This window comes from Coenobita brevimanus, chromosome 39, assembly GCF_032717465.1.
Source record: "Coenobita brevimanus isolate Jiangsu-jjx chromosome 39, ASM3271746v2, whole genome shotgun sequence".
NCBI lineage: Eukaryota > Metazoa > Arthropoda > Malacostraca > Decapoda > Coenobitidae > Coenobita > Coenobita brevimanus.
In genome coordinates, this window is record NC_136992.1 from 21405108 (window position 1) to 21430107 (window position 25000).

At 43.6% G+C, this 25000-nt stretch overlaps 1 protein-coding gene across 1 annotated transcript in view; it reads left to right on the forward strand.

Moving 5' to 3' along the window:
• Positions 1–5270: 5270 nt before the first annotated feature.
• LOC145396751 (heart- and neural crest derivatives-expressed protein 2-like) overlaps positions 5271–25000 on the forward strand; it is a 98947-nt gene continuing 79217 nt past the window's right edge. Inside the window, exon 1 of the mRNA XM_080270035.1 lies at positions 5271–5753. Coding sequence (XP_080126161.1) covers positions 5271–5753 — 483 coding nt within the window. The remainder of the gene's footprint in view (positions 5754–25000) is intronic.

The window sequence follows — 25000 nt, forward strand, 5'->3', positions numbered from 1 at the left end:
TCGGTTTTGTATATATATATATATATATATATATATATATATATATATATATATATATATATATATATATATATATATATATATATATATATATACACTGATGAATAGTTTGCTTCGTGCGACGGCACCAAAGGCTTTACTTATGTCTATTGTTATAGGAGTGCGGGTCTCACGGAGTTGGTAAGATGCATAAGAACATAAGAAGAAAGGATAACTGCAGTAGGCCGGTTGGCCGATGCTAGGCATCTCCTTGAAGGGTAACTGAACTACTAGAATGAGATAAGGAGAGCAAAGAGGTAGGCTTTCCCCCGCTCTCCAAACCCTCCAGCCAAAGCCGGCAGGAAAAAGTCAAAAGGAACACCATGCAGTGTAGAAAAACTGGCGTGGACATTATATAGGAAAGTGTGAAAGGAGAAAAAGAGATTTATTATAGTGTAACGTGAACATGGAAAGAATAAATTAGTACTGGTTATGAGACTTTTTTCTTATTTTAATACCCATCCCTTATTTGTCACTGCTTATCTATCCTATGCTTGAAACTCTCAGCAGAAAGGGCAGCGGCTACATTACTAAGTAGCTCATTCGATTCGTCTACTACTCTGTTGCCAAACCAGTTTCTACCTATATCTTTACTAAAACGGAATTTGTCTAGTTTGAGTGCGGTGAATGCTTATGGTAGAGAGTGGGATCTGAATCAGTTGCTATTTGCTGATGATACTGCACTGGTGGCTGATACGGAGGAGAAATTGACAGTTGGTAGAGGAGTTTGGAAGGATGTGTTTGTAGAATTCCTTATTTTTTTGGTAATGTTGCGTGTCTGGATAGGAGTGAAGGGGTTGTGTTCTTGTCTGTATATGCAAAAAATTTCTGAGACTCAGTGTGTCTTCATATAAAATTACTTATATTTGGGTAATGGTTCACGAGAATGTCTGCGCGTTCCTTTTAAGAACGGAGTGGTATTTGTGAGCATTAGGTATGATCTCGTTAAATTTCGTAAGGCGCCTGTCAATGTTGGTGACGGGTTTGATGTGCTGAGGCGTTTACCAGATTGCTTACTTGAAGTTTGTGTAAGTGAGGCGTGACCACTCTGGTTTGGAGCGTATTCCTTTGGTGATAATGACAGGAAGGCGATCTGAACGGGGCTTCGGTTCAGTCCGTCAGGTGATGATGAGCGAAAGTGTCCACGAACACAATATGATGTCTGGGGAAGAGGAGGAGTGGCGTGCTTGCTGTGTGATGTAGATACATTGTGAGGTGCCACTGAGAATGAACGGTACATGTCCTTGAGCCGTGATGCAGTGTCAAGGCCACGACAGTTGTTTTCACTGTGTTCGTATCAGGCAGTAGTTTTTAGCGTTAAAGTCTCCAGCCATAGTATAAAAGTGTCTATATTGGAAAGTGAGCATGGAAGTAAAAAATTCACAGCATGACTGTATTGTGATACCAACTCTAACGTATGGAAGTGAAGCTTGGACCTTGTTGGAAGGACACAAGTCAAGAGTGAGAGCAGTGGAAATGAGCTGATTGAAAGGAGCATGTGGGTTTACCTGGAGAGACAGACTGACAAATGAGGAAGTGAAGGAGCGCCGTGGTGTGGATGTGGATGTGACAGAAAACGTTAGGAGAAATACGTTGAGGTGGTTTGGCCATGTAGAGAGGAGAGCTAGAGACTAACGAGGAGAGTGTATGTGGGTAAGGTGAAAGGGGGGAGGGGGGGGGAGGCCGAGGATGAGATGGAGGGATGGAGTGGAGAGGTATATAAGAGAGAGGGGTGTGAGCTGGGAGCGGGGCAGTGAAGTGGCACTGGACGGGGCGACATGGAGGTGATTTGTTTCTGGCCACCGCTTGCGGGATTAAGACGTCTGGCAATAGACAGATAGATAGATAGTCAACATTGGGGAGGAGCCTAATGTTTTATTGCCTAGTGCTGTGTGGGAGGTGTCAAGGAGAGTGTAAACGTTAAAAATGTTGTTTTTTATTTGAAACCAATGCAGTAGCAAAAGGGTGAGCAGGATGGGTATGAGGGAAAGGAAGAGTAAGAAATGACTGAAGCAGGGTTAACTAGAGAGAATCAGGCAGAGTTAGAAAGAGGGTATGTCTAAGTAGGGAACAGGGTAGGGAAGATAGTGATGCAGGATGAGGAAGAGGGTTAAACAAATTGAGGAAGAGGCTAAACAGGGTGATGATGAGGTTAAGGAAGGACAGGGTTGAGGGTGAGACACGGTTCTGAAGAGAGTGAGGCAGGCAGTGGCATGGCCACAGGGGACCTGGGATTTCTAGTCGGAGCCTTGCCTTTCCACTGCCTCCCTGCCCCCTTCGAAATTCCGGTTAACTTAGTGCTTGCACATTGTGTAGCAATGGGTAACCCCCCGATTAGTGCCTCGCCCCAATATGATCCCCAATTTGTGAAGAACTGTCTACATTACTGTAAGCAAAATGAGGGAGGAGATGAGACGGGTTGAGGAATAGGGCCAGGTAGGCAAGGAATAGGGTAAGCAAGGAAAGCCAAAGGTGAGTAGGGTTATGAAGAGGGTGAGCTAGTGAGAAAGAAGGTGAGAAAAGGTGAGGAAGAGGATGAAGCAGGGTGAGAAAGGTAAGTCAGAAGGTGAGGCAGGGTTAAAATTAGTGGGGAACAGGAGGAGAAAAAGGATGTTGCATGGTGAAGAAGTGGGTGAGGCAACTAGAGTGATGGACTGAGGCTGACTTTCGGGCTGGAAGAGGAAGAGAGTGACGTAGGGTAAGGAAGAGGGTGAGGAGGTTGGTGAGAGAGAGAAAGAAAGAGGGTGAGAAAAGGTTAAGTGAGTGAGGAAGAGAAAGCAGGAAGGCGTGCATGACGAGGTAGGATGAAGTGACTGAGGTGGCCAAGACAGGTCAAGGTAGGTAATGTGGGACGAGGTAAATGGGGCAGAGAGCCATGAGGAATGTAGGGTGTGACATAGCAAGGTAGGTTAGAGGGGAAGCATGAGGGAGGTAAGGAAAAGCATGGCAAGGCAGGCGAGGCTGGGCAAGGCAAGAAGACTGAGGCAGGGTGAAGCGTAGTGAAGGAGAGTGAGACAGGATATTCAGCATAAAGTGCATAAGGCAAGGTGATACAAGAAAGTCGATGCGGCAGGGTGAGCCAGGGAGCTTGGGTGAGGGAGACTGGGACAGGGCAATTTGTGTGAAGTAGGGCAAGAAGGGCAAGGCATGTGAAGCAGAGTAAAGCAGGACAATACGTTTGAGGTAGGGCAAGCAGGCTAAGACAGGATGTGGGAAGAAAAGGTGGGTGAGGAAGGGCAAGAATGGTGAGACAGGAAAATGTGGGTCGGGCGGGAAAAGCTGAGAGAAGAAGGGTGTGGCCTGGTTATATGAGACAAGGTAAGACGGGTGAGGAAGGATGTGGTAGGGTGACTCAAGTGAGGCAGGGTAAGATGAGTTAGGCAGAATGTGGCAGGGTAAGGTGAATGAGCTAAGCAGTGTAAGGTAGGTGAGGCAAGATGTGGAAGTGTAAAAAAGGTTAGGCAGGATGTGGGAGAGTGAGGTGGGTGAGGCAGGACGTGGCAGGGTGAGGCAGGATGTTGTGTGTGACGTGGGTGTGGCAGGATGTGGCAGGGTGGGGTGGGTGAGGCAGGATGTGGCAAGGTGAGGTGGCTGAGCAGGATGTGGTAGGGTGAGATGGATGAGGCAGGATGTGGCAAGGTCAAGTGGGTGAGCAGGATATGGTAGGGTGAGGTGGGTGAGGCATGATATGGTAGGGTGAGGTGGGTGAGGCATGATGTGGTGGGTGAGGGCTGAGGCATGTGTGGTAGGGTGAGGTGGGTGAGGCAGGATGTGGAAGTGTAAAGTGGGTGAAGAAGGATGTGGTAGGGTGAGGTGGGTGAGGCAGTATATGGCAGGCTAAAGTGGATATGGTTAGGTGTGGCAGGATGAGAAGTGAGGCAGAGTGAGGGAATGTGAGGCGTGACACTGAGGTCGGGTGAGGCAGGGCAATTAGGTGGAGCGAGGCAGAACAGAGAGGAAGTGCAGTGAGGCAAAAGGTTGGGTGAGGGAGGGTAGTAAAGGAGGGTAGTGAGGTAGGGTAAGGGTGAAGCAGAGTGAGGATAAGGCAGGGTGAGGATTAGGCGGAGTAAGGGCGGGACTAGGTGAGGGTGAGTCAGGGTTGAGGTAGGGAGAAGCAAAACAGTTAGACAGGATCAGGGTAAAAGTGATACAGGTTAGGGTTAAGCAGGGCGGCAGGGGTCGCTGAACCAGTGTAGTCCGGCGGATGAGGGTGAAAGTGACCAGTGGGGCAAGCGAAGTGTGAGGATGAGTTGAGGGTGAGGAAGGTGAACGTTGAGCAGAACAGTGAAGGGTGAGCAGGATTGTGTCAGGTTGAGACTGAGGCAGGGTGAGAGGCATACAGTGACCAGGTGAACAGGGTAGTGTGGTATGCTTGTGTCAGGGTGAGTGAGAAGCAGGGTGAGGATCAGGTGGGGTAAGGGTGCTGCAGGGAGAGGATATGGCAGGGAAGCAATGTAGGTTGATGGTGAAGCTAAAGATGAGATTTAGTAAGTGTAAGAATTAGGGAGAAGCAGGTGAGGATGAGCAAAGGTGAAGGTATACCTGTAGATGAAGGGAGGGGAAGGTGGAGGTATGGCTGGGTGAGTGAGGCAGAGTGAGTATAGAGTCAAGAGGTGAAGCGAAAAGGTGTGGGTGAAGCAGGGTATGGGAAGAGGCAGATAGGGGTCAGGTAAGGTAAGGGTATTTGAAGAATGAGAGTGAGGTAAGGACTGGTGAGGTAAGTTGAGGATAGCAGAAAGGTGAGAGCCTGGCAAGATGAATGTGTGGTCGGATATGGGTTAGAGAATGTGAGAGTAAAACAGGTTGTACATGAGACCAGTGTGGGTGACGGACAGTTAGGGTGGGGTAAGGTGTGGATAAGAGTAACGTGAGGTGAAGATGAGGGAGGGTGTGGTTGAGACAATGTGTGAGTAAGGCAAACGATGCAAGGGAAATACAAAAGAGTACAAAGGAGGATGAGGAAGAGGGATGGCAAAACGAGTTAAAGTAGAGGCTCTCATCCACAAGTGTAAAGAAGAGGCAGTGAGCGCACTGCACGCAGGCCCATTGATTACCACCACTGACGCCCCTCCCGCCACCCAATGACCATGCGCGTGGCGGTAAAAGGCGGAGTTGGGGTGGCGAGGACCAATGAGCAAATGTGAGGGCGGGGTGAGGCAAGACAGGGCGGGATGGAGTGAAGCTGGGTGGGGTGAGGCAGGGCAGTCCGGCAGGGTAGGGCAGTGTACGCCATGAGCCTGGTGGGAGGGTACCCGCTGCCCCAGACGTACGGTCCCGCCATGGGAGCAGCGCCCCCGCCTGAGGCACTATACCCACCCTACTACCCTCACCCCACCTCTCCCGCTCCCGCCCCAGCCCCCGCCCTTTACACCGCCTGGGGATACTCCCCCGCCGGCTATTCACCAGGCTTCTCTCCAGAGGTGCCGTGCCTAGACTATGTCGGGGGGGCGGGCGGCGGTGACGGCGGCGACTACAGCATCGAGCTGCTGGGTGTGGACGGGTGTGGGCGCGTGCTGAAGCGACGCAGCTCAGCCAACCGCAAGGAGCGGCGGCGGACGCAGAGCATCAACAACGCCTTTGCTGAGCTGCGCGAGTGCATCCCCAACGTGCCCGCCGACACCAAGTTATCCAAGATCAAGACGCTGCGTCTGGCCACCTCTTACATCGCCTACCTCATGGAGGTGCTCCACGCTGACGACGCCTCCGCCGCCGCCGCAACAACACCACCACACCCCTTCCCTCCCGCCGCTGCCGCCGCCACGCACCGCCACCATAACCACACGCCCGCGGAGACGGCCAGTACGCCCACACCCAGAGAAAAGGTAAGGCGCCAGGAGGACACCTCAGCTTCACTCATCGCATATCATTCACTCATCCACTCCCCTCAGTCACATTTTTCACTCTCCTTACACATTTCAGTCTCGCCCTTACTCACTCCCTTCATTCTCACCCTCAATCACTCTCTTTATTCCCACTCTCACTCACTCACTTCATTCCCATTCTCACTCACTTCTCACCCTCACTCACATCCTTCATTCTTACCCTCACCCACATCCATACCCTTCATTCTCACCCTCACCCACACACACACCCTTCATTCTCACCCTCACCCATACCCTTCATTCTTATCAAGATCCATACCCTTCACTTTCATCCTCATTCACTCCCTTAATTCCCACCCTCACTCACTCCCTTCATTCACACCTTCATTCTCACACGTCTTTATCAGCCACACCTCTCTAAGTCATTTCATTTATTCCCAGCCACAGTGCTGTGTCCTTACTTATTACGGCACGTTAAATATGTTTTTAGACACTTTATCATACAAGTCTGCTTTTTTAAGGCAAGCACACAGCACTTGCATGTTTATACACACTCGTGGATTTTCTCTTTACAATTTTGTGTCCTATATCCAGTGTTACAAACGCAAAGTGATTAGCATTCTTAGAGTGAACTGATGGTTGTCTTTCGCTTGACAACTTTCTATACAAATGGTTAACCAAGTAAAATATCAGTCACCAGCACAGTCTTTCTTCATAAAACAATGTACTCGTACGTTACACCTCATTGATGAAATCTGTGTGAGCTGATTGATTTATTTTAGGTTAGTTAACAGTAGATTAGGCTAGACTTGAGAGAGCATAGAAATTAATTTAGGCTGTAGATCAGTAGGTCATTATAGGGGAACAGATTACCAGGAGGCCTAGATTGCTTAAGTGGTTATTGCAGTTATTAATTCTTGCATACAGTTTCCATCCATTATTTTTTCCTTCACTTATAATGGCACTTTTTCACTATCAAGTAACTTAATTTTTGAGGACCAGTCAGAGGGTTCATCCATAGTGACCATGATAAAATGCCTCCAAAGTTCTCTCTCACCACACGTATTTCCTTCCTATCAGTTCAAGCTACCTTTCCCTATGTATAAAGTTTTCTATTTTATACCGGTATGCATCATCTACAGTCTCTGTTATACTGGTCACACACAGGTATATTAATGGCCTTATATGCAGACCTCTCAATCAGTCTCATATATTAACACAGTCTCTCTCTCTCTCTCTCTCTCTCTCTCTCTCTCTCTCTCTCTCTCACACACACACACACACACGCACGCACACACACACACACACACACACACACACACACACACACACACACACACACACACACACACACACACACACACACACACATATACATACACACACACACGGATACAGGAAAACACGAATTGTGATTATTATGTTGGTCTGAAATGGCGCATTTGCAGTTACAAAGATTGTACACATTGTGAATATATATCTATATCTATATCTATCTATCTATCTATCTATATACATCTATCTATCTATCTATCTATTTATCTATCTATCTATCTATATACAGTTATAATTATATATGTATAGTATATATATATATAAGTAATGCTGAACGTGACATTGATCAGCTGAATGACAGACTAACCAAAGTGCTATAAGGATCAGCGGAGGTAGTACGAAAACCTAATACAACCAAAGCCAAAAAATATTCAGAAAAGACACTCGAGCTTATGCAAAAAAGAAAGGAAATGAAGGTAAAGACAAAGAAAGACGAAATAGAACGAGCAGAATTAAATAAGCTTATCAACAAAAAACAAAAAGAAAAAAGAAAGAGAAACGTGGATCAGATCAAAGAAACCATCAAGAAAGGAAAAACTATGAAACAGGTCCGAAGTAAAATGGCACTAGGAAAGCAACAAAGTACATCACTGAAAGACAAAAACGGTGAGGTCATTAAATGCAGAGATAAGATGTTGAAGAGAGCTGAAGAATTTTACAAAGAACTGTATGCATCAAAGACAGTAGTACCAATAGCTAACTTTTCAGTTGTCACAAGTGAAATACCTGAGGTAACACCAGACGAAGTAAATATTTGTCTTAAAAATAAGAAAAGAGGGAAAGCTCCGGGAGAAAATGTAATAGTAGCGTATTTACTGCTGGATGCAGGAGTAGAAGTGCAAAATAGGCTTGCGCACTTATTTACTGAATGTATAAAAAAGAGGAAAATTCCCAAAACATGGTGTAATGAAACAGTTATTTTACTTTACAAAAAAGGTAACTCAAAAGATCTTAGTAACTATCGACCCATTAGCTAAATGTCAGTCATCTACAAACTCTTCACTAAAGTCCTTACGAACAGAATAACAACAAATTTGGAGGAAAACCAACCTCGTGAACAGGCAGGATTCCGAAGCGAGTATTCGACTACTGATCATCTACACACAATGAATCAGTTAACTGAGAAAACTACAGACTATAATAAACCACTGTGCTTAGGTTTTGGTGACCATCATCCACTCACTTGATGTAGTGCTGCCTACTTCTTCCTTAGCCTTTATCATTCTTTTTCTGTGCCTGGTCTCCTCTCTTCCTATTTCTCTCATCTTTCCTGTCACTTCTTGTCGCTTTTCTTTCCATTACAGGTGGCTTTACATTAAGCGACAAGCCAAATGGTTTCCTGTAAGCCAAGAAACCATTTATAGCGCTGGGTGGTAACTATATAACCAAACCATACGTGCTCCCTACGTGTCAACAAGTGGGTTGGTGGAGGGTTAGTGCCCCTCCCTGTAAAACAAATAACTCAAAGTCAAATGGCCACCCCTTATGGGATTAAGGCGTCTGGCAATAGACAGATAGATAGCTTAGGTATTGTTGATTACGGAAAGGCTTTCGACTAAGTGGAACACATAGCCATTATAAATTCACTGCGAGAACAAGGAGTGAATGAGAACATTGTAAAACTGCCCGAAAACATATATAAAGAGGGAACTGCTACAGTAAAATTACATAAGGACTCAAAGAAAATTAAGACTGAGAAGGGCGTGCGTCAGGGAGATACAATTTCACTAAACTATTTACAGCATGCCTAGAAAGTATTTTCAGAAAGCTAGACTGGGAAAACAAAGGAGTGAACATAGATGGAGAAAAGCTAAACCATTTAAGCTTTGCAGATGACATTGTCCTAATCTCAGAAACAGCAGATACATTGCGAGAAATGTTAAATGACCTGAACAGGGAAAGTCTCAAAGTAGGGCTAAAGATAAACCTGAGTAAAACTGTTTAATCCACAAACACCAAAGATCGTCATCAGAACAAGCGGAGAAATTCTTGAAGAAGTCGAGGAGTACAATTACTTGGGACAAATGCTAAAATTAACGAAAAATAATGATAGCGAAATAAAAAGACGCATTACAATTGGATGGAAAACTTTTGATAAACATAGAGAAATCGTGAAAAGTAGCTTGCCAGTTTGTATGAAACGAAAAGTATATAACGAATGTATAATTCCAGCTATGGCGTATGGTTGTGTGACCTGGAAGCTGACAAAATCGATGGAAAATATATTAATCCGTTCTCAGAGAGCAATGGAAAGGTCAGTGTTGGGAATAGCTTTAAGAGACATGAGATGATCAACTTGGGTGAGAGGGCAGACTAAAGTCAAAGATATTATAGAAGTTATAAAAGAACAGAACTGGAGGTGAGCAGGCCATATAGCAAGAATAAGGGATAACCGATGGACCAAGAGGTTGACTGACTGGACACCAAGAGATTGTAAGTGTAGCAGAAAAAGGCCAGAAGAAAGGTGGAGAGATGAGATAGAGAAATTTGCAGGGAAAACGAGGCAGAGATTGGCTCAGTCAAGGAATTCGTGGAGAAGGTTGGGGGAGGCCTTTGTTCAGCAGTGGACTTGTAATGACTGATATATATATATATATATATATATATATATATATATATATATATATATATATATATATATATATATATATATATAATCTCCGACACTAGTAAAAAGCAAGCCTATGCACTCACGTGAAGTTTCGCTGCTGTCGTATATAATAGTCTAACTCGAAGCACCTTTCAAACATGCACATCAAGACCCCGCTAACCACTCTGCGGTTTACCCCAATCGCGTTACATCTTCTCTGTTCTGGATCATTTGATAGCGACTCATGCTTTAAAAACACTTCATTCACATTGGTCTGACAAATACACAAGCCTCACAGTCTTGGTTCTCACACTGTAATATCCATGATTCTGCATCATTTCCCCGTAATTCTTCCACTTCCTCTTGGCCTCTCCTTTCCTCTCATTCCTTATCATATCCCAGTAATTCTTCTACTTCCTCTTGGCCTCTCCTTTCCTCTCATTCCTTCTGCTTTTTTAATGGTATATCTTCTTCAGTCTCTCATCACAATTTCTCTCCATGTATAAACATTTAATTTTAATACATAAACATTGATATAATTTAGATTATCATATACATACGTACATACATACATACATACACACATACACACATACATGCATAGTCATACAAGTATGTGAGTAGGTATAGACCACACATACAGCCTTTACTGCAGTACATACCTATTTATGTATCCCAGGCCCTCTGTTCTCAGTAGTGTTACATTGATCTCCATCCTGTCCTTGTTATACTGGACTTGCAGTTCTGTTTACATACTTTCCTTGTGCTGTGGGACGATCACAACACACCCGTCTGGCTACACACCGTCACTCAACTAATTTCGTCTTTCTAATGCGAGGGTCAACCCCTTATCAGTCCTTCACGTACGGTATGTTGCTGGTTATCTCTGAAATGATCTTCCCTAGTTTATCATTCTTTCTGCTTTCGGTCTATAGTTTCTTTAATGCAATATATTTAGGCAGCTAGAAATGAGTGTCTCTTGAAATTCAGTTTTATTTTTTCCTTGGAACTGACAATGTATACTACCTCCCAGTCTTTGTTTTACATATATATATATATATATATATATATATATATATATATATATATATATATATATATATATATATATATATATATATATATATATTACAGTTGGACGGAAAGCTTTCGGTAAACATAGAGACAACGTGAAAAATAGCTTGCCAATACGCATGAAATGAAAAGTATATGAAAAATGTATAATTCCAGCTATGATGTACGACTGTGAGACCTGGACTCTGACAAAACCGATGGAAAATCAGCTAATCCGTTCTCAAAGAACAATGGAAAGGTTAATGTTGGGAAGATCTTTAAGACAGGCAAAAAAACAACTTGGGTGAGAGAGCAGACATAAGTCAACGACATTATAGAAATCATAAAAAAACAGAAATGGAAGTGGTAAGGTCATGTAGCAAGGACATTGCATAACCGATGGAGCAACAGGCTGACTGACAGGACTCCAAGAGATTGGAAGCGTAGCAGAAAAAAGCCAGACAGGAGGTGTAGAGATGAGATAGAGAGGTTTGCAACAAAACGTGGCAGACATTGGGTCAGTCAGGGAATTCGTGGGAAAAGTTGGGGAGGCCTTTGTACAGCAGTGGACTGGCAGTGGCTGATGATATATCTATCTATCTATCTATCTATCTATCTATCTATCTATCTATATATATATATATATATATATATATATATATATATATATATATATATATATATATTGGGTGGTGAACTGAATAAAAGGAAGGCAATGATTGATTATGTGTGTGTGGATGAAAGGATGCGAAAATGTGTAATGGATGCAAGAGCTTATAGACGTTGGGGGAGTGGACTTTCTGACCACTACTTGGTGGTGGCCAGAATCAAGGTCCAATTAAGATGGAGATATAGAAGAAGGGAGGGACGGGAAGAAGGAGTATTTGTAAGGAGAGTGGAAAGGTTACAAGAGGATGTGAAAAAGGCAGAGTATAAGAAAGAAGTGGAGGAACGATTGGGCAAATATGAATTGGAGCAGATGGGGTACGTGGAAGGTGTGTGCAGGATAATTACAGAAGAAATATGTGCAGCATGTGATGTGGTGTGTGGGATGAAGAGAAGACGGAGGGGTGTGCAAGGAACAGCGTGGTGGAATGAAGAGGTAAGACAGGCTGTGGCACAAAAGAAGAAAGCATACAATGCATGGATGAGAAATAGGGGCGTGGAAGAAGTTGAGAGGCGGAAGAGAGAGTTATATGTAGAAAGAAAGAGAGAGGTGAAAAGATTAGTAAGAGAGAGTAAGAAGAGAGCGGATGAGGAATTTGGAAAGAACTTGAGTGTAAAGTGGAGGGACTGTAAGAAAATGTTCTGGAAAGAGGTGAAAAGAGTAAGATATGCAGGGTGGAAGTGAAGTTAGCAGGGGAGTGAAAGATAAAAATGGTAGATTACTAGTGGAGAAGGGAGAAAAAGTGAGCAGATGGAGAGGATACTTTAAGGAATTGTTGAACATATAGGATGGAAGTAATGCGAGTATAAGTGGCTGGGGAATGGCTGGGAGGAGGAGGGAGGTGAGAAGACAGGAAGAAATCAGTAGAATAGAAGTTGTGGAAGCAATGAAGAAAGTTAAATTGGGGAAGGCCCCAGGAATTGATGGAGTGTGTGGTGAAATGCTGAAGCATGGGGGAGAGATAGTAGTAGAATGGATGTGGAAAATGTGCAGATTGGCCTGGGAGGAAGGTAGAGTCCCAGAGGATTGGAAGTCAGGTATAATTATTCCCTTGTACAAGGGAAAAGGGGAAAAAGAAGTGTGTGGTAATCATAGGGGCATTTGTCTTCTTAGTTTAATAGGAAAAGTGTATGGTAGGATACTTATTGACAGAGTTAGAGAAAGAACAGAGGAATTAGTTGGAGAAGAACAGGGAGGCTTTAGGAAGGGAAGAGGTTGTGTAGATCAGATATTCATTCTTAGATCTTTAGTGGAAAAGTTTCCAGAGAAGGGAAAGAAGTTGTATGCGGCCTTCATGGATTTGGAGAGAGCATATGACAGGGTGGATAGACAAGGATTGTGGAAAGTATTAAGAATATATGGAGTAGATGGGAAGTTGTTGAATGCTGTGAAGAGTATGTATGATGGTGGTAAGGCTGCAGTGCGTGTGGATGGTGAACTGGGTGAATTTTTCTCTTTGAAAGTTGGGTTGAACCAGGGATGTCATGTCTCCATGGTTGTTCAATCTGTACATGGATGGGGTAATAAAAGAGGTACAAGGTAGGGTAGTGGATGTTGGAGTGGCCCTCGTGAGAGAGGGTAGTATTTAGAAACTCCCTGTACTGTAGTTTGCAGATGATACTGTGTTGTTGAGTGAAGACGAAGGAGAGCTGCAAGGCTTGGTGGATGAGTTTGGGAGAGTGTGTAAGAAACGGAAACTAAAGGTGAATGTCTATCTATCTATATACCTAGGCTGCTTCCCCCAAGGAAAGGGAGGTAGCCGAGACAGGACGACACACTCCCCATTTACTCATCCATTCAAACACATTCATTCGCATCTTAGCCCCAAAGGGGAGAACGGACAGATCCTCACCGCACCACACCGCGCAAGGGTCAACTGCGCAATGCAATCAGTGACATCCGCAGCAGGGCCCGACAGCAGAGCTGGTTTACCCCTGCCACATCATAACAGAACCATCCCCTTACCCGCACATGACCTGACTAACTGATCAGACCAAATGCGGAAGAATATCCCCTCAGGGCTGCGTCGTCATTTATTCATTCACAATTTCTCTCCATTTATTTCTGTCATGCACAGCCACTCTTCCTTGGTCAACAGACATCTCTCTCGCATCCAGCGCTCTCTTCACACTGTCCATCCATCCTATTCGTGGTCTTCCTCTCAGCCTTACACCTCTCACATCAGATCTAGTTATCTTTTTCACCAATCGCTCATTATCCATTCTCTCCATATGCCCAAACCATCGCAACACCCTTTGCTCAACTCTACCAGCCATCTCCCGAACAACTCCAGTTCTCCTTCGCACGTCATCATTTCGCACTCGATCCATAAGCGTCACTCCACACATACTCCTCAGACACCTCATCTCCATTACATTCAAACTTTTCCTCTCTGCTACACCCATATTCCATGTTTCAGCCCCATATAACGCAGTCAGTGAATGTACGGAAGAGTAAAGTTATGGTCTTTGAGAGATGTGAAGTCAGTGAATGTACAGTGAGGTTGGATGGTGAGGAATTGGAAAATGTGAGAATGTTTAAGTACTTGGGTAGTGTGATGAGTAAGGATGGAGGTTTGGAGGGTGAAGTGCTTGAAAGGGTACAGCAGGGAAGAAAGGTTGCTGGTTCCTTGAAAGCAGTGATAAGAAGCAGGGAAGTGAGCATGGAAGTGAAAAAGTTACTACATGACAGTATTGTGATACCAACTCTAACGTACGGAAGTGAAGCTTGGACGTTGCTGGAAGGACATAAGTTAAGAGTGAGAGCAGTGGAAATTAGTTATTAAAAGGAGCCTGTGGAGTCACATGGAGAGACAGGCTGACAAATGAGAATATAAAGGAGCGTTGTGGTGTGGATGTGGATGTGATAGGAAACGTTAGGAGAAATACACTGAGGTGGTTTGGCCATGTGGAAAGGATGGAGGGTGAGAGACTGACGAAGAGAGTATATGTGAGTGAGGTGGAGGGGGGAAGAAGGAGGGGCAGGCCGAGGATGAGATGGAAGGATGGGGTGGAGAGGTATATGAAAGAGGGGGTGTGAGCTGGGAGCGGGGCAGTGAAATGGCGTGGGACATGGAGACGTGGAGGCGATTTGTTTGTGGCCACCCCGAACGGGATTGAGGCGTCTGGCAATATATATATATATATATATATATATATATATATATATATATATATATATATATATATATATATATCCTATTATGCCACATGAGGGATGTAGGAGCCCTGGGCTAGGCAAGTTGTTCCTGACATTTAAGATGAATGACCAGCCTCACTCATCGCCTGAATGGCAATACATGAGCAACAAACTTCAACCATTCCTTGGATATAAACTTACTGTACACAAGCTCAATCCGATTGGAGCACCTTAATTTCCTACGTAACCATCAGGCCCCATAATTTGGTTATATGGTTACCACCAATCATAGTCAATGGTTTCCAGGTGTACAGGAAACCATTTGGTTTGTCAGTCAGTGTAAAGTCACCCATTGGTGGAAGGAACAGGAAAGAATGAAGGATAGAAAGACTGAAGAGGAAGGAAAGAAGAGAGGAAAGGCAGACACCCAAACCAGCACTACATCGAGTGAGTGGATATAGATAGATAGATAGATAGATAGATAGACAGATACAGATACAGATATAGATACATGTATGTATGTATATGTATATCATCTGGTCCCCCTTTCCCACCCTAGTATAGGATGAAGAGTACCAACGTCCAGACAGCCTAAGTTTGCCCATTTCAATGGGCCAGGCTTCCATTCGCTCATCACTGAAGCCCACGGAATCACGGCTCCATCAGATAAGCCAAATATATATATATATATATATATATATATATATATATATATATATATATATATATATATATATATATATATATATATATATATATATATATATATCACCACGTTATGTAGCTTCACACATACCTATTTGATAGAGTCAGTCCCATCACTGTCACCTTAAAAAAGGGTGCCAAATCCCTTTTATTTTATTTATTAATGCAAGGAAGAAAGAACCAAAGGCCAGAAGCCCGCAAACCGTTTCTTCAAAGAAAAAAACAAAAACAATGCAACTGAGAGCCAAATTCAAGATCCATTCATTTCGAAATGCTGCCCACACTGCGTTTGAAAGACTGGAGATCATGATAAGTAGGAAATACACACAGAGGGAGACAGTTCCAGAGTTGACCTGTTGCATAAATGAAGGACTGAGAGCAACGGTTAACTTTTGCATTAGAGAGTTGGACAGAAGAGGGATGAGAGTTTGTTGCTGGACGGGTGCTATGCTCCCGTCACAGTGGTGGAGGGGTGCAAACAGATAGTTCAGAGGAGCAGTGATCATTGAAGTAGCGATAGAAAAGAGATAAGGATGCACCAGTCCGGTGAAGAGACAGGTTGAAGGGAGCTATTTAGAGGAGGAGAGTTAATGAGATGGAAAGCCTTTGACTCCACCTTGTTGAGAAGAGCTGTATGTGGGGAGCCTCCACACAAATGAAAGTTGTACTCTACACAGGGGCGAATAAACCCTGTGTATAAAGTCAACAACTGTGCAGGGGTAAGCAAGGTACTGCGTCAGCTTAGCACACCTGATCTCTTGGAAGGAGATTTTACAAGAGACGTAATATGATCCATCCTAGATAAATCCCGAAAGAATGAAATCCCAAGTACGTTGAAAGATGAAACAGGATTGAGCTGGATATTATTAAACATTAGTGGGTATTCTGTGGAAGATTTTGTTAGGTTGATAGGTGTAAGAACTGAGTTTTTGATGGATTAAAAATAACAAGATTACTTTTATCCCAGTCAGAGATGTGAGCCAAGTCAGACATTAGGTGTGCCATAGCCTCATCCCTAGTTTGTTGAAGTTACTGCTGAGATGGACGCTGTAGGAAGCAAATGGAAAGGTGAACGATGGAATAATCAGCGTATGATGGATAGGATAAGATGTACAGCTTAGAAGGTCATTGATGAATAAAGGGAAGAGAGTTGGTGATAGGACAGGACCCTTAGGAACACAAGTATTGAAAGATCCTGGAGAAGAACAGTGGCCATCTACAACAGCAGCTATAGAATGATCAAAAAGGAAGCTAGAGATGAAGGCCCAGATAGAAGGATAGAAATCGAACGAGGTCAGTTTGGAAATTAAAAATTCATGCCAAACTCGATCGAAAGCCTTTGAGATGTCAAGTGCAATGGGAAAGCTTTCGCCAAAGTCCCGATAGGAGGATGACCAGGAGTCTGAAAGGTAGGTGAGATCACCACTGGAGCGTCCCTGACGGAGCCCATACTGACGTTCACAAACACGTCTGTGATAGGAAAGATGCTTTATATCGTTTTTGTTAAAAACAGACTCAAAAAACTTTTGAGATGCAGGAAGTTAAGGCAATTGGGCAGTAGTGAGAGCTTTTGGAATGGTCACTCTTCTTTGGGACTGGCTGAATGAGAGCTAACTTCCAGCGTGAAAGAAAGGTACAAGTTGACAGACAAAGGCGATAGAGTTTACCTAGGCAGGGTGTCAGCACAGAAGTACAGTTCTTGAGAACAACAGGTGGGAACCCATCTGGCCCGTATGCCTTGTTAGTACTGAGGCCAGTGATGGCAGAAAATATATCATTTGAAGAAATTTTAATGTCGGCCATGAGGAAGTCAGAGGGGGGAAGTGATGGAGGAACAGCACTGGAATCGTCTAAGGTGGATTTGGAGGAGAATGTCTGAGCAAAGAGATCTGCTTTATCAGTAGAAGAAATAGCCACAGAGCCATCAGAGTGGAAAAGAGGAGGGAAGGATGATGAGGTAAGTTGTTAGAAAGATTTTTGACAAGGTGCCAGAAGGAGCGGGAAGAATTCGAGTTGGAGAGTTCAAAGAATTTACTACAAGTGAATTTTTTTTTTACAGAGCAAATCAAAGACTTAGCACGATTCCAGGCAGAAACATAGAAAAGGTGAGATCCAGGGGTGGGTTGGCTCCGGTACCATTTGTAGGCCTTCTCTTTGTTGTGGACAGCATAAGCATAAGCATGATTAAACCAAGGTTTCTTTGCATTAGTCAATGGATATGAGAAAGGAATGTATGCTTCCATGCCCGAGAGAATAACCTCTGTAATGCGAAAAGCACACTCAGATGGCTCTCGGCCATGGAAACAATATTCATTACAGGGAAAATCAAACAAGCACTGCCTGAGGGCCTCCCAATCAGCGGCTTCAAAGTGCCACAACCAGCGTTTCTTTGGAGGGTCCACAGGCCGTACTGGAGCAACAGGACAGGTTAAGATGATGAGGTTGTTTTCGTAGGAGCCTAACAAAGAGGAAAGATTAACAGTGTAAGCAGAAGGATTCGTTGTAAAGAGGAGGTCAAGTCTGTTGGAACTCTCTCCATGGCGGTCAGGGATATGGGTAGGGTGCTGTACAAGCTCCTCTAGGTCATGAAGGCTAGAGAAGATGTAGTCTTGTTCACCAGGTGGATCAGTGAAAGGAGAGGAGAGCCAAAGGTGGTGGTAAACACTGAAATCTCCTAGAATGGAGATTTCAGAGAAAGGAGAAATGGATAGGATGTGTTCCATCGTAGAAGTAAGATAATCAAAGAATTTTTCGTAGTCAGTAGAACTAAGGGATCAGTAAACAGCACATATATATCAAGTCAGAGAATGACAGAAAAACCAAAGACAGAGAGCTGAGAATTCTGAAGAACCAAGTTCAGGAACATGAGTGCAAGATAATTTGTTTCATACACATATACAACAACCACCTTTGGCTTTGAAATGAGTATAGAGAAAGCAGGAGGATACAGAGAAGGGTTTGCTATCAGTTGCCCCAGACGGCTGAGTCTCTGTGAGGAAGAGAAGGTGAGGTTTGAAGGAGGAGAGGTGGTGCTCAACTGAGAGAAAGCTAGAGGAAAGACAGCAAATGTTGTAGAAATGAAGAAGTGAGGCAGAGGGTGGTTCCGGGCATCTCGCTGGGTCGTCGGCAGGAGAAGGATAAATGGTTGGGGCATTTATGGTCTCCCCTCCTGGGGACTCCAAGGCTTGATTACGAGACCCCGTTTTGGTTGAATTTTGAATGGGAAGCGTAGTGTGTAATGTGCATGTAGTTTGGTGTTGACTGTTAAAGAAACTTGTACTGGAGAGTATGCTGACCTACTCTGTGTTACTGAAACTCCGAAAATATTTTAGCCCCCATGCCACATGAGGGTCAATTGCACAGTGAGATCAACGACATCCGCAGCAGGGCCTGACAACAGAGCTGGTTTACCTCTGCCAAATCATAATGAACCCATCCCCTTTCCTGCACCTGACCTGATCAGCTGATCAGACCAAAAGCAGGAGAATATCCCCTCGGGGCTGCGTCACCATTTACTCATTTACAATTTCTTTCCAGACATCCCATCACGCACAGCCTCTCGTCCTTGCTCTACAGACATCCCTCTCTCATCTAACGCTTTCTTCACATTGTCCATCCATCCTATTCGTGGTCTTCCTCTCAGCCTTACACCCCTCACATCCAATCCCGTTATCTTTTTCATCGATCGCTCTTCATCCATTCTCTCCACATGCCCAAACCATCGCAACACTCTCTGCTCAGCTCGATCAGCCATCTCCCACATAACTCCAGTTCTCCTTCACACTTCATTTCTCACTCTACCCATATGCATCACTCCACACGTACGACTCAGACACCTCATCTCTATTACGTTCAAACTCTTCCTCTCTGCTATACCCATAGTCAATGTTTCAGCCCCATGTAATGCTGTCGGTACCAGTTCACCCCCATACAGCCTTCTCTTTACATCCATTCTAAGCTAATGACATTCAAACACTTTTTTCATCATTCCCAGCACCTTTCCTATTTGATTAATTCTAAACTTCACCTCTACATCTATTCTTCCATCCATAGCAATATGTGACTCTACATACATACAACACTCTAAGTTCTTATGCAACTCACCATTCAAAACTACATTCATCCTCCTGCCATCTACTAGCCTCGTACACTTCATCACTTTACTCTTATTTTCATTTACTCTCATTTTCCTCCTTTCACATACCGTTCCAAACTCTTTTACCAACTGTCTTAATCTCTCCTCCGTATCAGTCACCAGTACAATATCATCCTCATACAGTAACTGATTCAGAATCCACTCTCTGCCACCAGCATTCACCAGACACAAATCTCCACCTAACAGTTTCACATTCACCTCCCTTACAAAACCATTCACATTAATATTAAACAACCAAGGTAACAATACATATCCCTGCTGCAGCCCCACTCTCATGGGAAACCAATCACTCGCAGTATTTCCCACTCTTACACACACTACTTTTTAAATAAAAACTTTTCATTCCTTTTAACAACTTACCACCTAGTCCATACAATCCCAAAACAGTCCACAAAGCCTCCCTATCATTTCTATTATACTCTTTCCCTAAATCCATGAATGCCCAAAACACATCCTTACCTTTTGCCAAATACTTTTCATACACCTGTCTCACAGTAATCACCTGATCCACGAACCCCCTCCCTCTCCTAAAACCACACTGCTCATCACCAATCACCCCCTTTGTACCCTCTCTAACTCTCTTAATCAACACTCTACCATACACCTTACCTACAACACTCAGTAGACTTATACCTGTAAAACTAATACATTCATACTTATCACCCTTATCTTTGTACATCTGAACCACACATGCACTTACCCAGTCAATCGGTACCATACCGCACACAAATCACACAGTTAGCAATATTACTAACCACTCAACAATAGTCGCTCCACCACCTTTCAAACATTCCACAGCACACCCATCCATACCTGCAGCTTTCCCTGCTTTAATCTCCTTTAGTGCCTCCAGCACTTCCTCCACCATAAAAAAAAATCATTCAACTCTCCTGACGTAGAACAGTTTGGTGGCTGAAGAACTTTACTTCATTTGACATGAGGCTGGCAAGGCAATTTTTAGGATATATGGTTAACGGAAGCATTCTAGTTTGGATGATCACAGGCAGAACGGTCCTTATCCTACAAGACAAGGCAAAAGGCACAGAGATCGGTTGTTTTCGACCTATTATATATTTATCGACGTTGTGGAAAGTACCAACTAAATAATAGGAGAAGACCTATATTCTTACCTGGATGAAAAACTAATTCCCCCAGAAAAAAAAAAAAATAAGAAACTGCCGTGGAGCAAACTACCAGCCACTCATCGTTAAAATGATCATAAAAACTCCAAAGAGCAGATAATCCTAAGTATCGTCCGGTTACATTATGGAAAGGCATTCGGTAAGGGGCGACTTACGTGGATAGTGGAATGTCCGCAGCTTTGTGCAGCAGCAGACAATGTAATCATATTTCTTACGAACACGATGAGTCAGCGGAAAACATTACTGACAGCGGCTGGTGAAACACTGATAGGTGAATGTCGGTACTAGTGCAGGAATATTTCAAGGTGATACATTGTCTCCTCTCCTGTTCATCCTGGCAATGATGCCAATGACCAATGCACTGATAAAAAAGCACAAAGGCTATGAACTGCGCAGAGGAAGGCGTAAAGTTATTTTTATTTCACGTGTGTGGACAGCAGAAAGTTCTTTGTGAGAAATAAAGGTGAAACTAACAGCCTGGTGCAATGACTAACAGTAATCTAGGAGATATTAGAATGGAATTTGGATTTGAGAAGTGTTGTGTGGTTAACAGCATACGAAGGAGTTAACCATGGAGAGTAAATTTTGCTACCGAATGATAATGCAATGAGATGGGCAAAATGGGCTAAAAATATTAAAGTCTTTGATATTAATGAAATTAAGCACGATGAAATGAAAAGGAAAATATGAAAAGAGTATTTGGATAGAGTCCGGTTATCAAGAAATTACAGGTAACTGGATAAAATGCATTTAAAGTTATTAATACAAAGGCAAAGCATGTAATACGGTACAGAACCGGAATAAGAACTGGACACTTGGTGAGATGAGAGCATTAGGTACAAAGAGGCGGAAACCACTAACACTCTTTAAAGCACTGCATCTACGCTTTAGTGTTGCACGATTATTCTTTCTTAAAAGAGGTTAGGGTTGTGTCTTGAGTGCCTTAGACTATACAGGATGAAGGTCTGTGCTCATGGAAAGTATCCGATAACCAATGGAGATAAGTGGCTGAGAGTGGTATGAAACTGTCCATCATCAAACGGAATGAGGTACCAGAAAAATATAAATCGAAAAGACCTAATCGCATCGAGGAATGGCACGGCAGGCAACTACACGGCCAGTTTGTCCGCCAGACAGCGAGTTTAACCTTTCAAGCATCATGAAGATGATAAGTAGGAATAGAAATGAAGAAGGAAGGAGAGGGTATGATTATGGTGACGCAAGATGAGGCACTTAGAATAAGCAGCATACGTACGGGACAAAGACCAATGGACAGAACTGAAACCCGTTGTGTTGAATATGCAGGAAGAAAGAACCCGTGAATTATGTGGCCACTGAATGCCAGAGTTTGGTGTAAAGGGAATGTAAGAGAAGACAAGGCACAGTTGCAAGAACTGTTCGCTGGACCCTTTGTAAAAAGTGTCTACTTATGGAAAGTGATAAATGGTATGACCATCTACCAGAACCAGTGGCTGAAAATAACAAAGATCCTACGGGACACCAATATCTTCTCTGATCGCATCATTAGTGCACGCCGACCATACATGATGCTGATAAACAGAAAAGAAACTTGGCAGATGTGGCCGTTCTAGAGCCAACAAGGAGAGAGATGATTGGAAAATACCTAGACTTGAAGATAGGGGTAACATGGTTATAAGAAATTCCAGTGGTGTTGGTGCCTGCTGTGAGTGGTGTGCGGGCACAATGCCGCAGGAACTGACAAGAAACTTAGAGTGTGCATTGCCGGTTTGCAACTGGACTCCTGCAGAATAGTGCGTTATTAATTACAGCACATTCCCTGGAAAATAATGTATTCCTTAATAGATGCCGGGATCAGGTTAGAGATGGAATCCTTTGGATACAGGTTGCGACCAGGATTTATTTCTTGTTTCTTGCAGTACTGCCGATGTGACATTTTGATCGTGAGTAATGTATAATAATAATAATGATAATAATATAATAATAATAATAATGATGATGATGATGATGATGATGATAATAATAATAATAATAATAATAATAATAATAATAATAATAATAACAAAAACAACAACAACAACAACAGCAGCAACGGCAACAACAACAACAGCGACAAGATGAAGTACTCGATGCAACACCCATGCCAATACACGAACTGCTTAAGGGCCGAATATGTAGCTTTGTCCTATGCCTTCTCCTCCGACAGACTAAAATAGAATTTTTTCCTTCCTACCTAATCTTTAACCCTCCCACGAACGTTTGTTCAGATCAGATCAAAAGTGTTTAAGGTGGCTTTGCCCAGTGACCTTGACCATTCACTGAGTATTCTAATAATCTAATAGCATTATCAATGTTTTAACCTGAACTCATTCATAATGTTTAATTTACATCGAATGAAAACAGTTTAAGGTGACTTTCCCATGTGACTTTGACTCTTACCCTATTGTCTAATTAATGGGTCAACATCTTGGGTGATCCTTGACTCACCCACCAAGCTTGATCCAATTCAAAACAAAAGTGGTTTAGTTGTTTTACTCACACACCGACATATGGGCCAGACTTGGACCTTGCCCTGTGGCCTTGATATATGACTGCTTGTTCTCAGAGCTGAATGCCTTAGTTCCTGCCTAACCCTTAACCCTTCCTCCAGTTGGGTTCATATTATCAAAACAAAACCCACCTACCTCCGTGGGGGTAGGGGGGGGGTCAAGAATACTCTCCCAGTATCCCTGCTTGTCATATGAGGCGACTAAAAGGGTTGGCGGAGGGTTAGTGCCCCTCCCCAGGAAACAGCTAACTAAAAAGATGAACAAGAAGCCTCGGACAAGGACTGACCAAAAGATGACGACCAAGGACCGGACAAAGGACATGGTACGGATCGCGACGTGGAATGTAAGGGGTGCGAATGATGAGGTGAAAGAGAGAGAGATTGTCCAGGTGCTTGAGGGTGAAAAAAGTGGATGTATGTGGAGTAACTGAAACTAAATGGCGAGGAGAGAATGGGAGTATGGATGGGGTATATGTGCAGGAGTAGGTGAGAATGAGAGGGCAAAAGAAGGAGTGTGTATTGTTGTGAGTAAAAGATGGAAGAAGAACATAAGAGAGTATCGATCAGTTGGCTCGAGGATTGTGTGGGTAAGATTGAAAGCTGAAATACAAATGTGGGCGATTGTGTGCGTGTATGTGCCAACGCAAGATCGTGCATGCAGAGTGAGAGAAGAGTTCTGGACGAATGTGGAAGTGTGCATGGAAAAGTTTGGAAGGAATGAGAGAGTGTTTTTGACTGGTGACATGAATGGTAAAATAGGGAATGTGAAGGTGGATGGAATAGAAAGTGGGGTGTGCCTGCTGAGACAGATAAGAATGGCAGTGCTTTAGTGGACATTTGTGCCAGGAGGGGGTTGGTGATAGCCAAAACCCTCTTCAGGCACAAAGTGATCCACAGGTATACATGGCGAATGATGAGAAGGGTGTGTGGTGAACTGAATGAAAGGAAGGCAATGATTGATTATGTGTGTGTGGATGAAAGGATACAAAGATGTGTAATGGATGCAAGAGCTTATAGAGGCTGGGGGAGTGGACTTTCTGATCACTACTTCGTTGTGGCCAAAATCAAGACCCAAATAAGATGGAGAAATAGAAGAAGGGAAGGACGGGAGGAAGGAGTAGTTGCAAGGAGAGTGGAAAGGCTACAAGAGGATGAGAAAAAGGCGGAGTATGAGACAGAAGTGGAGGAACGATTGGGTGAATATAGATTGGAGCAGATGGGGGACGTGGAAGGTGTGTGCAAGATATTCACAGAAGAAATATGTGCAGCATGTGATGTGGTGTGTGGGGTGAAGAGAAGATGGAAGGGGGTGCAAGGAACAGTATGGTGGAATGAAGAGGTGAGGCAGGCTGTGGCACAAAAGAAGAAAGCATACAATGAATGGATGAGAAAATAGGGACGTGGAAGAAGTTGAGAGGCAGAAGAGAGAGTTATGTGTAGAAAGGAAGAGAGAGATGAAAAGATTAGTAAGAGAGAGTAAGAAGAGAGTGGATGAGGAATTTGGGAGGACTTTGAGTGTAAATTGGAGGATCTGTAAGAAAATGTTCTGGAAAGAGGTGAAGAGAGTAAGACTTGGTGGCAGTGAAATTAGTAGGGGAGTGAAAGATTAAAAATGGTAGATTACTAGTGGAGAAGGGAGAAAAAGTGAGCAGATGGAGAGAACACTTTAAGGAATTGTTAAACATAAAGAATGAAAGTAATGCGAGTATAAGTGGCTGTGGAATGGCTGGGAGAAGGAGGGAGGTGAGAAGACAGGAAGAAATCAGCAGGATAGAAGTTGTGGAAGCAATGAAGAAAGTCAAATTGGGGAAAGCCCCAGGAATTGA